The following is a 16,829-nucleotide window of genomic DNA, read 5'->3' on the forward strand; positions in this document are numbered from 1 at the left end:
GACATGTCCGGGAAAATCCGGACGTATGGTAACCCTATATTCACTCCATAACAACAGCTCCAGTCTCACAGTGCTGGGCCTAGCTTCCCACTCTGGGCATTGCAGCCTAGTGCACAAGGTTGCAGCGCAGCTCAGGTTTGGCCTGTCCACCCCTTCAGAGATGGAAATGAAGGGTCAGACAGGCCAAATTTGATTGGCGTTGTGACCTAGTGCACAGGGTCATAATGCCACTCCAGTTTGGCCCATCTGCCCCTGCACAGATGGACCTAATTCAAAATCATGATTTCTGTGACCATCATGACCTCCATAACAAAATCATAGCCCCGCCTATCACTAATGGGAATTCTGAATCAATGAGAGTTCTTTTGTATAAGAAGGATGTTGATAAATTGTAGACGGTTCCGAGAAGAGCCACAAGAACGATTAAAGGATTAGAAAACATGCCTTATAGTGATAGTCATAAGGAGCTCAATCTATTTGGATTAACAAAGAGAAGGTTAAAGGGTGACTTGATTACAATCTGTTGTACCTACATGGGGAGTAAATATGCAGTAATGGGTTGTTCAATCTAGCAGAGAAAGTTATAATATGATCCAGTGGCTAGAAGTTGAAGCCAGATACAAAATTACACCTCCTTTCCAGCCTGAATTTAACAGTTAGGGTAATTAACCAGTGGAACAATTGACCAAGGGTTGTGGTGAATTCTCCATCATTGGCCATTTTTAAATCAAGATTAGATGTTTTTCTAAAAGACATACTCCAGGAATTATTTTTGGGAAAGTTCTATAGCCAGTGTTATACAGGAAGTCAAACTAGATGATCACAATGGTCCCTTCTGGCCTTGAAATCTATGAATCTGTAATATCCATAATCCTTTTCCAGCTCACTAACTTTTAGGTGTGCTGGCATCTAAGCTCTGGTAATATTTGGATGCTCATGTGTCTGAACTGAGAGTTCTTATTCCTGTCACAGAAGCAAACACTCAGAAACTTATGGAAGCTGAAGTCACTGTTTCAGCATTAACAAGTTATTGCTGGAGCCTTTCTTTCTTTAAGTCATAGTTTTATCAAACAACCCAGTATGTATTTCATAAACAAGCCTTTTGCAATTTTGTGTTTGAAGTACAAAAGACAATAGGGAAAACCTGTTAAATCTATTAAGATTTTAGCCCATTAGAAAAATAAAATAGCTAATTTTAATCCAAAGTGAATTTTAATGCTTTCCTGCTATTACTGAAGGAGTAGGTTAGCTAAACTCCCTAGCCCACACCATCAAAGGGGGGAAAAAGGGGAGGGAGTTGAGAAATAAATACAGGAATAGAGTTCTTACCCTGAGGAACGGTAGTCTGGTTTATTTCTTTCAGAGCGATCTGAGAAGAGAGGAAACATATTATCAGCACAAAAATGTTAATGTTCTGTAGCAACACTTGTACAAAGACCTGAAACAACTTTCACACCATACTATTAAATATTATAAAGGGACTATTCAAAAATAGAAGCTGGATTCTTTCTTTTACAGGACTGTTTGACTGCATTTAATTGGTTTGCCAGAGAGAAGATAAAATAACTGGAAATGTTTGTTAAATTCCCCTCCTCAAAACACATCCTTTTGCATGCTCATTCTTTTATCTATGGTTTATCAAGCTCCTTGCTAAAATGAAAAGGACTTTAGTTTAAGAAAGAAAAGCGAAAGGGGGGGGCGGGGAGAGGAGAGAAAAAGAAAAACCACGGATTACTCAGCGCAAAAAAATCATTCCATGATTCATAGCTGGCAGAGTTCCCTGACAGGATGGAGGGGGGGGAAAAATCAACCGTCAGTTGTTGCAACATCTGCAAATACACTGAATTCAGTGCTGCTCTATCATTAACTCTTTGCTTTCCTTGTAGTTTTAGGTGTGGAGTTCTTTTATGTTCTTAGTCAGGGCTTTGTTTATTCAGAGGAGTATTAGCGGAGGGAGTCTAATGAAATTGAGCAGCAAAATTTAAATAAAGTCTATTAGGTGCAGTCAAGGACTTAGCTAAATTGTACTGAAAAGTGCATATATTTGTTTCTTATACAGACCCACAGGCAATTTTAAAATACGAATTTTCACTTATTTTACTTTTCAAATATTCTTATGATGCAAAAAAATGAATATATTACATTAAAAACAAATAGAGCTATCCTGTCTAAAGTAAAGAGTTAGAATTATCATTCAAGCATGGCAAATATTTTATCTAATAGACTTGAATATACTAAAGATACTTGAACTCTTTGAAAGAAAAGTAAATGAGATTCACATACTATTGAGATACACATATTCCAAAGTTAGAGCTTTCTTGATTTATTTATAATACGGGATCCAATTTATAATTAGAAGCATGTTCTAACTGATTATATCCCTACTCATCACAGTTATTTGGCTCTTACATTCTGTGTGCGCCCTTTAGGATCAAAGCTCCTTTATTTGTATTAGTAAACTGTTGGTTTACTAAAAAGCCTGTCTAACCCTAAGAAACACAGATATCCGTGAAGATCCTCCTGTCCATTTGACATGTATTTTGGAATGTATTTTGAGATTTAAAATCTTGTATTTGAGCAACAATTTGTTCTCTGGTAGAACACAGACAAACAGAAAATATTTGTGTCAATTATTCTGCGTAACAATGCACAGTGGAAAAGTGTTTCCCTCTCCCATTTCTGCATGGGTTTGCATTTGATTCTATCTTGCTGAAGTTTGTCAGTAAATCTGATTATATTACACTTATTTCCACATCCAACTCATGTTCAGTTTACAGGTGCTCAGCTCCGATTCTCACAGCCCTGCAGCATATCATCTGTTAAATTTCTGCTATACTTTGCTCTCCATTTCATCACACCCCACCCTGCTCAGTTTGCTAGCTAGAATCAAATGTAATGTCTCAAACCGGAGCCACAAAAGCAGTTGCTCATACACACAAAGAAAGACTTGCTCATTCCATCCTTAAAATTTCCCAGGTAACTGCCTTACCTGTGGCTATTCAGGGTCAGAGGTTCCCACTTAGTCTACTTGCCATCTGTTGCTGGGATCCCAGTTTCCCTGCCATTTATGCAGCCATTTAACAGGAATATACTGACAGGACATTCCAAGTTGGTACAACATGAACGTGAATGTGTCAGCAACAGCGGAGAAAAAGAGTCAAAGAACATGTAAACAACAGCACCAGAGCTTTCCTCCAGAGCCCACTTCTGATTGGCAGATTTTCCATGGCCAGTCCCCACAACTGGAATGCTGTCATTCAGGAAGTTAATGCAAATCCCTTCTCCCTTTCATTCTTTGTTGAAACAGGAAATGGTACAGTTGTTTTTAAACATATTTTATTTACTGCTTAAAATAGAGAAAGAACATCATCCACCATACTTCTAGACTGAGCTTTATTTAAAAAATAATAATAATAATAATAATAAAAAACACACACACCATCAAGGGAATGTACGACTTCTAAGTAGCATAAAAATAAAAAAACCCACTACACTTCTTGAGGTTATAGGCTCATTGAGAAGTAAATAAGCTCTGTTTAACATCATTTGCAGCAAGAGACTCAGTCACAAAGGTTTTAATTTCAAAAGCGGCTTTACCCTAGTTTCCAATTTTGTTTCTATAATTTTGCAATTCTGGGCAGAATTTTACTGTTACAAATAACCTCAGGCCCAGCTGATGCCATTTAGATCTCTAGCTATCTGATTTGTGAGCACAGAATAAAAAGCTGATTCTAAAAAACTCTGAACAAAATGAAGACCCAATGTTTGTGCTGTCCCCTGCAAGTGAATCCCTGGCTCACAAAGGGCAGCATACAGGATTGAGGCCCCAAAAATATGATATATTTTATAGAAAACATGCCATGTAAGAGAACATATGAAAAGTCATGATTTGCTGAAACCCATTGTTCTGTACAAATATGTATATCATTAGTGTGTATGAAGTTATGAGATTTTGCTGTATGGTTGTTACTGAAATATGTTGTAAGTTTGAGAGTCTCTACTACTAGTTCCCCAGTGACAACAAGAGTGGTGATGAACCCCAAGAGGGTGTTAAGCGACCATTAATCAGCTGGGGAGTTGTAAACAAGGGGATTTACAATGCTGTAAGAGGGCTACACAAGCATAACACAATGGGGGATTGCTCTACATTGTGAGTCAGCAAAGCCCCCGGGACATGTATCAAGTGGAGTGCCCCAAGGGTCGGTCCTGGGGCCGGTTTTGTTCAATATCTTCATCAATGATCTGGAAGATAGCGTGGACTGCACCATCGGCAAGCTTGCAGATGACACTAAACTGGGAGGAGTGGTAGATACGCTGGAGGGTAGGGATAGGATACAGAGGGACCTAAACAAATTAAAGAATTGGGCCAAAAGAAATCTGATGAGGTTCAATAAGGACAAATGCAGAGTCCTGCACTTAAGACGGAAGAATCCCATGCACTGCTACAGACTAGGGACCGAATGGCTAGGCAGCAGTTCTGCAGAAAAGGACCTGGGGGTTACAGTGGACGAGAAGCTGGATACGAGTAGACAGTGTGCTCTTGTTGCCAAGAAGGCTAACGGCATTTTGGGCTGTATAAGTAGGGGCATTGCCAGCAGATCGAGGGATGTGATCATTCCCCTCTATTCAACATTGGTGAGGCCTCAGCTGGAGTACTGTGTCCAGTTTTGGGCCCCACACTACAAGAAGGATGTGGAAAAATTGGAAAGAGTCCAGCGGAGGGCAACAAAAATGATTAGGTGGTTGGAGCACATGACTTATGAGCAGTAGCGTAGCTAGTGGGGTGCAGGGGAAGCAGCCGCCTCCCCTCAGCACATTTTCGAAAAGCGGCTCCTTAGTTAGGGGTTACCATGGCACCAGTGGGCGGGGCCCAAGCTCGGCTCTGAAGCTTGGCTTGCCGGGCCGGCGCTGGGCTCCTGCAGGCAAAGGGGGGGCAGCACGCCCGGAGGAGCCATGGGGAGGGAGCGGCACAGCCGGAGGAGTGAGGGGGGGTGCAGCATGGCGGCCCGCGGCACGGCCGGCAGCAGCCAATGGGGGGGCGGTGAGCGCGGCCGGAGGAGCAAAGCACGGTGGCCGGCAGGCGCGGCCGGAGGAGCGGGGGAGGCGCAGCATGGCGGGCCGCAGCGCGGCCAGCAGCCATGGGGGGGTGGTGGACCGCAGCCGCTTCCTCCTCTGCCAGAGCCAGGCAGCGAGCGTGACCAGCTCCTCCTTGCTGAGCGAGGTAATGGTGATTCAGTGGCGAAGCCTCCCTGCGGGGAGGGCAGAGAAGCGGATCAGTCCCCGGCCTGGGGCAAAGCGGCTGCCGCCGTCCCCCTCTTGCAGGGCACACAGGCCAGCCTCAGCCTCTTGGCATCGCCCGGCCGGAGCCTGCTGCGGGGCTCCTGCCAACCAGCCCCGGGCTCTCCCACTGGACGGGGCCACCCAGCCTGGCAGCTAGAGCACCAGCACGGTGCGCACTGAGCGAGGCCCACCCCGGGCAGGCAGAGGGGGGTCACTAGTGCCCATCCCCACCCCCAGTAGCCTCAGCCCTTGGGGACCACCCCCCTCCCCCACAGCGGGCAGTGCCAGGTGCCAGCGGTAACTCACGAGTGAGCGGGGCAGCGGGGCAGCGGAGCAGCTCCCAGGACGCAGGCGAACAGGTGGGGTAACTTTTCCCCAAGTGCTCAGCTCAGCCAGGCTGGGAATAAGGGCCCCGCGCCGCCGCCTCCGGGCCCACTCAGCAGGCAGCCAGCATCGCCACGCGCCCCCCAGCTGGTCTGCACCAGGAGGGCGAGGAGCGGGCGGAGGAGGAGCCAAGGGGGGGGCGCCTTTTTTATGTTTACTCCCCCTCCTCTTAGAACCTGGCTACGCCATTGCTTATGAGGAGAGGCTGAGGGAACTAGGATTGTTTAGTCTGCAAAAGAGAAGAATGAAGGCGGATTTGATAGCTGCTTACAACTACCTGAAAGGGAGTTCCAAAGAGGATGGATCTAGACTGTTCTCAGTGGTAGCAGATGACAGAACAAGGAGTAATGGTCTCAAGTTGCAGTGGGGGAGGTTTAGGTTGGATATTAGGGAAAACTTTTTCACTAGGAGGGTGGTGAAGCACTGGAATAGGTTACCTAGGGAGGTGGTGGAATCTCCTTCCTTAGAGGTTTTTAAGGTCAGGCTTGACAAAGCCCTGTCTGGGATGATTTAGTTGGGGATTGGTCCTACTTTGAGAAGGGGGTTGGACTAGATGACCTCCTGAGATCCCTTCCAACCCTGATATTCTATGATTCTATGTCTGGGCTAGTGTTTTTCAGGCATATGGACTGAGGACATAAAATAGAGGGTAGTGGCATCATACCTTTGCCTTTCTCCTCCCCCACCTATGCTGTAAGCAACAAGAATGCTGGGAAGACAAAAGACACGAATTGAGGAAAATGATCCCAGGCTTAAAGGGGAAGCTTGTGTATTAAGCAGGGCGGATAAAAATCAATGATTTTTTTAAAAATGGATTTTTTTTATTTAAAATCGGATTTTTTTGATAAAATGCTTTTTGAGGAAAAAACCTAAAGATAAAGATATATTATAGCTCAAAGATATCTCATCATGGAATAGGGATTATAAATTCTATAGTATGAGACAATATATTCATGTAATGTTTAAGAAAAGATTTGTAAATGAATTAGGGACCCAATCTTACGGGGTTCCAGGGGCTTCTGTATAGATTATTTAGGTTAATCTTTCTATCTACCCAATGGGACTCAGTGCTCAGTCTAGAAGATACCATCAGAGATGCTTAATTTTGCAGTTCTCAAACTATGGATTTGTGTCTCCAGAGATAACATGCTTGTTAACAGCAAAAATGTTTTTAAATAAATAAATAAATAAATAAATAAATGATATATAGAGGTGAGAAATAACAGTCTTCAACCCTATTGTCCCGCTGCAGATTTGTGTACACAGAGTCAATCCCTTACCTTTTTCTAAAAGTGCAAAGTTTCAAAAAGTTGGGGGTGGAATAGAACTGGACAAGAAGAAATCTGGAGATAAACGTGAGAAGGGAGGGACAGGCAGTAGAAACAAAAGTGAAACTGCTGGAGCAGCATATTCCAGAAGTCTTGAGGTCTTTCTGAATGTAGCCTTCATTGATTTGAGATCTACCTTACCATTCTCTTACTAGAAGGGAAAATCTATAATGGGAGCAGGCCATAAAAGAGACCCAGTTTGGGAATATTTTAATGAAGTTCCTCTACCTGTGGGTAAGACAGGCATGCGTGCAAAATGCAAACAGTGCAACAAAGAAATGCAAGGCCTGGTTGCCCGGATGAAACAACATCATGAGACGTGTTCCTTCTCAGGAGGAAGCTGCATTGAAGATGATGAAAGGAACATGTCTGAACATGCAGGATCTTCAGGTTAGTAAACTTTTTTATTTCATACTTCTTTCTTAAGACTGCCTGTCTTCCTTCTGGACTATTCTTGAATTCTCATGTTTGAGCAAAAAATATAGTTGTTACCTATGGTACTATCATTTTAGATGCAGTTGTGATAAAAAATAAATAGCTGAAATAGGCTGATCTTCCTTTTACAATTTCACCTTTAAAGTAGTACTGAGTGTCAGTGAATGCAATAAGCAACAAAGAGTCCTGTGGCACCTTATAGACTAACAGGCGTATTGGAGCATAAGCTTTCGCGGGTGAATACCCACTGCGTCTGACGAAGCGTGTATTCACCCACGAAAGCTTATGCTCCAATATGTCTGTTAGTCTATAAGGTGCCACAGGACTCTTTGTTGCTTTTTACAGATCCAGACTAACACGGCTACCCCTCTGATACAGAGAATGCAATGAGTAATACTAAATGAGCAGTATGGTAATAATAATTAAATAACTGCAATGACTTATTTTGTTTAGGAGAATCCATCCTCAACATACAGGATTCTGAAGACTATCCACCTTCAAGATCGCCATCATTTTCTATAGTTTCAGAGTTATCTGCCTATGATAGTATTTCAGTCACATCATGTATGTTACATAGCCACAGTATATCACCAGTAGCAAAAAGGAAAAAAAAATCTCCTTCATCCAGAAACAATTATAGGTAAGTATGTGATAACAACCAGCAGATTACAAAAAGAGGTATTTGATGAAAAAATTGCCCAGTTTGTTTATGCAACAAACTCTCCTTTCCGTATGATTGAGAACCCACACTTCATTAACATGGTTCAGTCCATCCAACAGAGCAGATGTCATAGGCAAATTGCTGGATAAAGTGTATGAAAGAGAAATTGAGCAGTGTGCAAAAGGTCTAGAGGGTGAAATTGTTAACCTGAGTGTTGATGGGTGGAGCAATGTCCACAATGATCCTGTTGTATGTGCTTGTGTGACAACAGAAGAAGGGAATGTCTTCCTTACAGAAACAATTGATACATCAGGAAATGCACACATCGCAGAATGCTTACAAGAACTAGCAGTAAAAGCTATAACAAACTGTGAAAAAAAATTCAAATATCTAGTACGCAGCTTGGTCACAGACAATGCTGCAAATGTATCCAAGATGAGAAGAAATTATTTAGAAGAGAGTCCCAAGCTAATAACATACGGTTGCAGTGCTCTTTTGATGCACCTCCTAGCCAAAGACTTCAGTGTTTCAGAAATAAAGGCAAATGTTGTTGAAATTGCAAAATACTTCCGTAACAACCACTTTGTAGCAACTGCTCTGAAAAAAGTGGGAGGAACCAAGCTAACTCTCCCACAAGACGTGCGATGGAACTCAGTAGTGGACTGTTTTGAGCCCTATATCAAGAACTGGCCTAATCTGATGACAGTGTGTGAACAAAATCATGAAAAAATAGATGGCACTGTCACAGCCAGATAGGGTGACCAGACAGCAAGTGTGAAAAATCGGGACTGGGGTGGGGGGGATAATAGGAGCCTATATAAGAAAAAGACCCAAAAATCGGGACTGTCCCTATAAAATCGGGACATCTGGTCACCCTACAGCCAAAGTTCTCAACATTGGGCTTAAGAGAAATGTTGAACACATGCTGAGTACCCTGAAGCCTATTTCTGTAGCCTTGAACAAAATGCAGGGAAATAGCTGTTCTATTGCTGACGCTGTTGAAATTTGGAAGGAGGAGATCTTAAAAAGAGAAATATGCAATGACAGAGTTAAATTACAAGCATTAAAAAAAAAGAGTGGGACAAGCATTATCTCCAGTTCATTTTCTTGCAAATACTCTCAATACTCGGTACCAAGGTCAAACCTTAACTGCTGAAGAAGAGGAGTTGGCTATGACATGGACATCCAGCAATCATCCCTCCATAATGCCAACTATAATAAAGTTCAGAGCTAAGGGTGAACTATTCAAGAAATATATGTTTGTTGATGACGTTTTAAAAAAAGTCACACTAGTGAACTTAACCACTTGGATTCAGAGACTGTTGAAGTGATAATCTCACTTTTAACAGCAGTTGCTTCTTCTGCTGGTGTAGAAAGAATATTTTCTTCCTTTGGACTAATTCATTCCAAATTAAGAAATCGTTTGGGACCTGAAAAAGCAGGAAAGCTTGGTTTTCTTTTCCAGATTATGAACAAACAGGAAAATGAAAGTGAAGACAACTGAGTTAGCTGCAGAAACCAATATTTTAAGTTTCTCATGTTGACCTGGATGACAGTCGTTTGTTTTTTTTGCCAATATTTCATTTAACTATTTTAGTTAAAAACAATTTTAACTAAAACAAACCTGATTTTAAAAAACTTGAATGTTTAACTAAATTCAAAAAATCATATGCTTGTTTTGTTAAAATATTATGTTTACTGTTGAAGAAAAAAATCCAGTATACATAACATTGTTGTTTTAGTTAAATAAAACAAATTAAATGTCTGTCTGGTGATGTTCTTCTCCTAATACAGCATGCCAAGAAAATCCTCCAAATATTAATAACCAGTTGAATTGGAGATAGTTCTCCTCCAAATGACTTCATAAATATCTGCTTCACTTACCTTTGGTAAATGAAATAACCAAACAATCATTCATTTTCTGATATAGATGTAAAACTAATCTGAAAAGTTTTCAAAATAAATCACTTTAAAAATGTATAGTGTGTACCTTCTAAAAATGAAACCTACATCTATCTCTGAGTTGTGAAGAAAATGTATTAAGGTTATAACAACCAACAAGAATGCACTTTTATGTAGAAATCCATGATTAAATCGAGTCTTCCTAATTAGTGATTTAAATCAAATCCACCCTGGTATTAAGAACTGTAACCTTCCTGCAACATACAGTGGGATGGTAAAAACTGCTTGATCAGATACTGCCTAGTGTAATAAGGTTTAAGATTTAGACTATGCACTTACCTTTTATTTTCTTTGGTAACTATCTTTGTCCTTTTGTGCCTCCCACTTACAATCACTTAAAATCTGTCTGTCTGTAGTTAATAAATCTGTTTTATATTTTACCTAAAACAGTGTGTTTTGGTTGAAGTGCCTGGGAAATCTGCTGGGAGCTTGGGAGATTTGCTGGTGCCTTTCTCTGTGTGATTCGTGAGTGGCTCAGGGAGCATTCAATTACTCCTGGTGGAATTCTGTATCACTGTGTATGCGCAGAATTCATATCCCCCACAGATTTTTTTGCTTCCCTGACAAAAAATGACTTCTGACGGCAAAGCAAAGGGAAGCCACAAGAGCAGTCATGCGCCCTTCCCTGGCAGCGCAGGCAGATTGCTCTGGGTGCCTGAACCTTTCTGTAGAGAAGTAAATCACCACCGTGGGGGAAGGATGGGCAGTTGTGAATGTGAGACACACACACACACACACACACTCTTTCCCTCTCACTTGCTATTGCGGCATCCTCAGCATGGAGGGGCATGGCTTTGGGGTGTTTCTGAGAAGACAAGCGTGGGGCAGGCTCTGTCACCTCAGGCAGAGCAGAATGTAGCAGCCTGCCTGCTTAGTGAATTGTTCCCATTTTCTTTGTGAAATCCCCCAGGAGTATAAAACAGGTGTAAAAGTTTTAAGGCTCCTTATGTTGCCAGAGTGGTGTAAAGGATAGTATAACCTTATTAATGCTATGGTGCTTTAGTGATTAGAACTGGTCTAAATTTTTGAACTGAAAAAAAATCTTATCAAAATGTGCCCCATAAACTGTTTGCTACTGACCTTTCTGGAGATGGTCAGTAGCCAATATAAATGGTGAGTTTGATTCCCCAGCCTTCACTTGCTTTTCAGTTGCCTATGATGCAACACTGAGCATATGGCTGCATATATTTGTTGACTAATAACTAGAAATAAAGGGTCAAACCTAGCTACATTACTATTGGGCAAGGGGGGGTTGGAGATTTCTTCCAATGCATCCCACTCCCATTCTCCATCCACTGTATTGTAGTTTAAATAAATTACCAAAATAATTGAAACCAGTGTGATTATACTGTGTTATTTTGACAAATAAAATATGCAGAACTTTAAAATACTGTGCACAGAATTTTCAATTTTTTGGCACAGAATTCCCCCGCAAGAGTAATTCATGCAATCTAGCTGGATATGGGGTGCCATATGTTGTTGTATTGAGTGGGTACTGAGTGGCTGTTGTACTGAGCACCTGGAGGGGTTTGCTGCTTGTCATTAGCAAAGCATTGAGAGAGAAAGCCCAGGCTAGAGAGTTAAGGGGGCACAGTGGTACCCCAGTTTCAGGTTGTACCCTGGGGATCCTGTCACAGTGCTGCCCCCTGAAGGCGAATCCCTGGCTCACACAGGGCAGCACACAGGATTAGGGCCCCAAAGTGAGATCCATTTCACTCTGTTTTGTCAGACCAGAGTTTTAAAATCTCTAAATAATCTTTGGCATTGCAATAGAGCTAGGTGACAGTATTGTTACACGAAAAGATCTGAATATGTTAAAATCCACTGTAATGGATTTTCTTCACACCAAAGAAATAATTTGTTTGTCCTATAGTAAGGGCCCTACCAACTTCACGGCCGTGCAAAATATGTCACGGATCATGAAATAAGTCCTTTCCCGTGAAATCTGATCTCCCTGAAATCAATCGGGCTGGGGAGGGACAGGACTTGTCCTTCCCCTGCATGGCTGTTATTGAAGAGAGATTCGACCCACCTCCAAAGGCAGTGCAGAAGTGAGGGTGTACCATTCGCGCTTCTGTGCTGCAGTAGCCCCAGAGCTGGGATCCAGGCTGCCACTCCCCGCGGCTCTTCCTGGGGCTGGGGGTGCCTGGGCTGGGGGCTGCTGCCACCTACCCACAGCTTCTTCCTCCTCCTCCTCCTGCCCGGACTTCGGATGCCCAAGTTCCGGGGCTTCTGCCACCATCTCTCCCTGCCCAGGTTTGGGGCTTCAGCCCCTGCGGCTCCTGCCGGGGCTGAGGCACCCATTTTTCAAATTGTCCAGGATCCCTGGGCCCGAGCCCATGCCCATGGGCCCATGCATTAATTCACCACTGGCCCTGACTAGCAGCTAGAAGCCCCGCTTGGGGTGCTCCCAGCAGTACTGGGGAGATTGGACCTATCTCCACCTCTGGAAGCCTTCACCAGTTGCAGGAAACTCCGCAGTTGCTGCTTTCAGAACTGGGCTCTGAAGGCAGCACAGAGTATGGCAATCCTGCAACCCCCCTACAACAGCTTTGGGACCCTCCCCGCCCCCAATCCCGTTTTGGATCAGGACCCCCACAGTTACAACACCGTGAAATTTCAGATGTACATCTGAAATCGTGAAATTGACCAAAGTGAACGGTGAATTTGGTAGGGCCCTACCTATAGTGCTTAGGAGACATGATACCCTATATCTTGTTAGAAAGCTATTAGTCGTTTCTAAATCCCAGAAGCCAAAAAATAATAGAAAATTAGGTAGAATGGAGTCTACATTCAAAAGGTGTGATAATGGGAATTACCTACCAAAAAGAACATCTATGTACATATAAAACTTGTACTACTTTAACTATAATAGGATAGTAAAAGTTGTACAACCCCTAGTTCAGATGCATTTTTACCAGTACAGCTTATTCCCTTACAGAAAGGCTAATAAGCTATAACTGTGTCCACGTTAGGAGTTACACCAGTATAACTCTTTTGGTAAAACAAAAACGGGGGGGGGGGGGGGGGGGGAAAATCACACTGTGCTAACCAAAAGAGTTTCTATAGTTTTTGTATTAGTGTAACTCTTTTGGTGAGGTATGATTTTTTTGTTTTCTGTTTTACTAAGGGTACGTCTACACTTACTTCCTGGTTCAGCGGCAGGCAATCGATCTTCTGGGATCGATTTATCGCGTCTTGTCTAGACGCGATAAATCGATCCCGGAAGTGCTCGCCGTCGACGCCGGTACTCCAGCTCGGCGAGAGGAGTACGCGGCATCGACGGGGGAGCCTGCCTGCCGCATCTGGACCCGCGGTAAGTTCGGACTAAGGTACTTCGAATTCAGCTACGTTTTTAACGTAGCTGAATTTGCGTACCTTAGTCCGAAGTGGGGGGTTAGTGTGGACCAGGCCTAAGAGTTACATCAGTACAAAGACTATAGAATCATAGAAATGTAGGGCTGGAAGAGGCCTCAAGAAGCCATCAAGTCCAGCCCCCCATGTTAAGGCAGGACCAGGTAAACTTAGACCATACCTGACAGGTGTTCGTCCACTCTGTTTTTAAAAACCTTCAGTCATGGCGATTTCACAACGTCCCTTGGAAGCCTATTCCAGAGCTTAACTACCCTGATAGAAAGTTTTTCTTAATGTCTAACCTAAATCTCCCTTGCTGCAGATTAATCGCATTACTTCTTGTTTTATCTTCAGTGGACAGGGAGACAATTGATCCTCGTCCTCCTTCTAACAGCCCTTCACAAATTTGAAGACTGTTATCAGGTCCCCCCTCAGTCTTCTTTTCTCAAGACCAAACATGCCCAGTTTTTTTAAACTTTACTCATAAGTCAAGTTTTCTAAATCTTTTATCATTTTTGTTGTTCTCTGGACTCTCTCCATATCTTTGCTAAAGTGTAGTGACTTGAACTGGATACAGTGACAACTACCTCCAGTGCCTTACATACAACACTCCTGTTAATATACCCCAGAATGTTATTAGCCTTTTTTGCAACTGCCTCACATTACTGACTCATATTCAATTTGTGATCCACTAAAAACCCCCAGATCCTTTTCAATAGTACCACCACCTAACCAGTTATTCACCAGTTTGCAGTTGTGCATTTGATTTTCCTTCTTTATATGTAGTGCTTAGCACTTATCTTTATAGAATTTCATCTTGTTGCATTCAGACCAATTCTCCACTTTGTCAAGGTCATTTTGAATGCTAATCCTGGCCTCCAAAGTGCTAGCTATCCCTCCCAGCTTGGTGTCATCTGCAAATTTTATAAGCATACTCTCCACTCTAAGTCATGAAAGAAAATACTGAATAGTACTGACCCTAGACTAACCCCACTTCAATAAGTTTAACAAGTGAAGCATTGATAACTACTACTTGAGAAGGATTTTTCAACCAGTTGTACACCCAACTTAGAGCAGGTTTTCAAACTTTTTTTCTGGCAACCCAGTTGAAGAAAATTGTTGATGCCCACAACGCAACAGAGCAGGGGATGAGGGGTTTGGGGTGCAGGAGGGGGCTCAGGGCTGGGGCAGCCCCATGGCCCCCCGCGGAGCAGCTGGACCTGCTGCTGGCCATTTCCGGAGTGCTGCAGTGTCAGAAGAGGTAGGGACTAGCCTGCCTTAGCAGGGCAGCACCACCAACGGACTTTTAACAGCCAGGTCAGCAGCACTGACCAGAGCCACCACGATACAGTGCCTTGCATTCCGTGACCCAGTACTGGGTCACAACCTGCAGTTTGAAAACCACTGCCTTATAGTAGTTTAATCTAGACCACACTTCCCTAATTGCTTATGAGAATGTCATGTGGGACTGTGTCAAAAACTTGACTAAAATCAAGATGTATCATGTCTACTGCTTCCCCTCTATCCACTAGGCCAGTAATCCCATCAAAGAAGGAAATTAGGTTGGTATGTGTAGACAAAGCTTTGAGTGGGCACTACCAATCAATTGTGATCTCAGCAGTGACTCCAGTTTTACACTAGTACAAATGAGTGCAGAAACTGGCCCTACCTCTTTTTAAGAAATAAAATCTAATATATGATTCATAAGTAAAGCATTTGATAATTTTTTTGTCTTCAGAGTTTACTGGCTGACCTCATGAAGGCCTTACAGTCAACTTGATGACACTTTGTTGTTTGTCTGTCTGTAACACGCTAACATTGAATGCCACATCCAATCCAATCAATTCAATTCCAGAATTTCAGGGAATGTTTTAGGCATCTATGGCCAGAATCCTTTTGATTTTTGGGGAAAATCAGAAAATTAAAATAGGCAAAATGGGGCACACATGAAGCCCACGCCAGCTGTTTAGCACAGCCACAGCTTCAAGCTCTTTAGCACAGCCACAGCCTCTGCAATTGTCTATAGATCAAAGAACAGGTTGATGGCATCCATTAACACCTTCCAACATAACTATACCCCTGCTCATCTTTGCTAATCCTCCCAATAGTTTAAATATTCACATGCTGAATTATTTGTTTCCCAGACAGAAAGTTGAATAATAATGGGGGCGTGGGGGGGTGGCTGCCAATAGGGGTATGCACACAACCCCTGGCAAGCAATTGGTTGGAAATGAGGCTCTGATCACTGCAACTCCAGTGGGGGATGGGAACCTGAGGGGGCACTGAGGGATGCAAGGAATCCCTGGCATGTGCAATAAACTCATCCCTCTCTGTATTTCTTCTTGTGTTTTACAGAGATGGTATCCTCTATAGGTCGGGTTTTAACAAGTTTTGCTGATTTTTGTCTCCTGTCCTCCCTCCACCCTTCAAATTTCTCACAAAATATGGCCCTGTGCACTTCTTTTGTCATATATATGTCTTGTGTGTGAGAGGATAATTTTTTGACAAAACACAAGGTGAATTGGAGAAATAGTTTTGACATGGGTTTAAAAATGGAGGAGGGGAAGTTACATTTTTAATTCTTTAATGTTACTTTGTGAAAATAAATCACTAAAATGGCTTAGCCTGGAAACTTCTAATTTGCTTCATTCCAATAAGAGCTAGGGATCTTCAGGTGTTCCTAAGAGATTTTCAGGAGTTCATAGTCCCATTTTCAAAAACGAGTCAGGCACTTAGGCACTTAGGTCCCATTGAATTTCAATGAGATATAGGCTCCTAAATCACTTAGGAACTTTTGAAATTTTTCACCCTTGTGTATAAAATTATGTTTTGAAGTATTTATTGTTGGAGTTACCCATCTCAGAAATAGACAATATATCATATTATGTGAAAGCTTCATCAGGCTTCTGAAAACTTTGTAAAGCTTTTTAAAGATCAGATGAATTTTTTTGTAAAGTTGCTTTGAAGTTTCTACACCTTGAATAGATTCCTGCAGTGCTTTATAAGCTATTCCTAAGGATGACTAAAGTGATTTACACTGTTTTGATACCTCATAAAAGCAGAGATTTCATCTTTCAAATACAATAATGTGTATCAAAGTTAGGGTGACATTTCAAGAAAATAAAAAATTACCCTATGAAATGTACATAACAAAGCTTGTTTTTAAGCGACACCAACACCCAATGTTTTATTCAGAGTACAAAATCATACATTTTTAAAAACATGTGAGACACTTTGCATTGGTATTACCTGAAAGCACATTTTTAATCTGATCAGATGCTTCTTGGTAGTGTAACACCAGGCATGGGCAACCTTAATTCTGGGATTTCTAACTTTCAAGTGCTTCACTTTGCAACTTTAATAACATTCTTTTAAAATTGTGTGTGTGTGTGTGTGTGTGTGTGTGTGTGTGTGTGTGTGTGTGT

At 42.3% G+C, this 16,829-nt stretch overlaps 1 protein-coding gene across 1 annotated transcript in view; it reads right to left on the reverse strand.

Moving 5' to 3' along the window:
• SH3D19 (SH3 domain containing 19) overlaps positions 1 to 16,829 on the reverse strand; it is a 151,401-nt gene that overhangs the window by 120,140 nt on the left and 14,432 nt on the right. The window contains exon 2 of the mRNA XM_026647849.2: positions 1,330 to 1,369. Within this exon, the coding sequence (XP_026503634.1) occupies positions 1,330 to 1,369 (40 nt within the window). The remainder of the gene's footprint in view (positions 1 to 1,329; positions 1,370 to 16,829) is intronic.

This window comes from Terrapene carolina, unplaced genomic scaffold (genome assembly GCF_002925995.2).
Source record: "Terrapene carolina triunguis isolate 2854851 unplaced genomic scaffold, T_m_triunguis-2.0 Scaffold66, whole genome shotgun sequence".
Lineage (NCBI taxonomy): Eukaryota > Metazoa > Chordata > Testudines > Emydidae > Terrapene > Terrapene triunguis.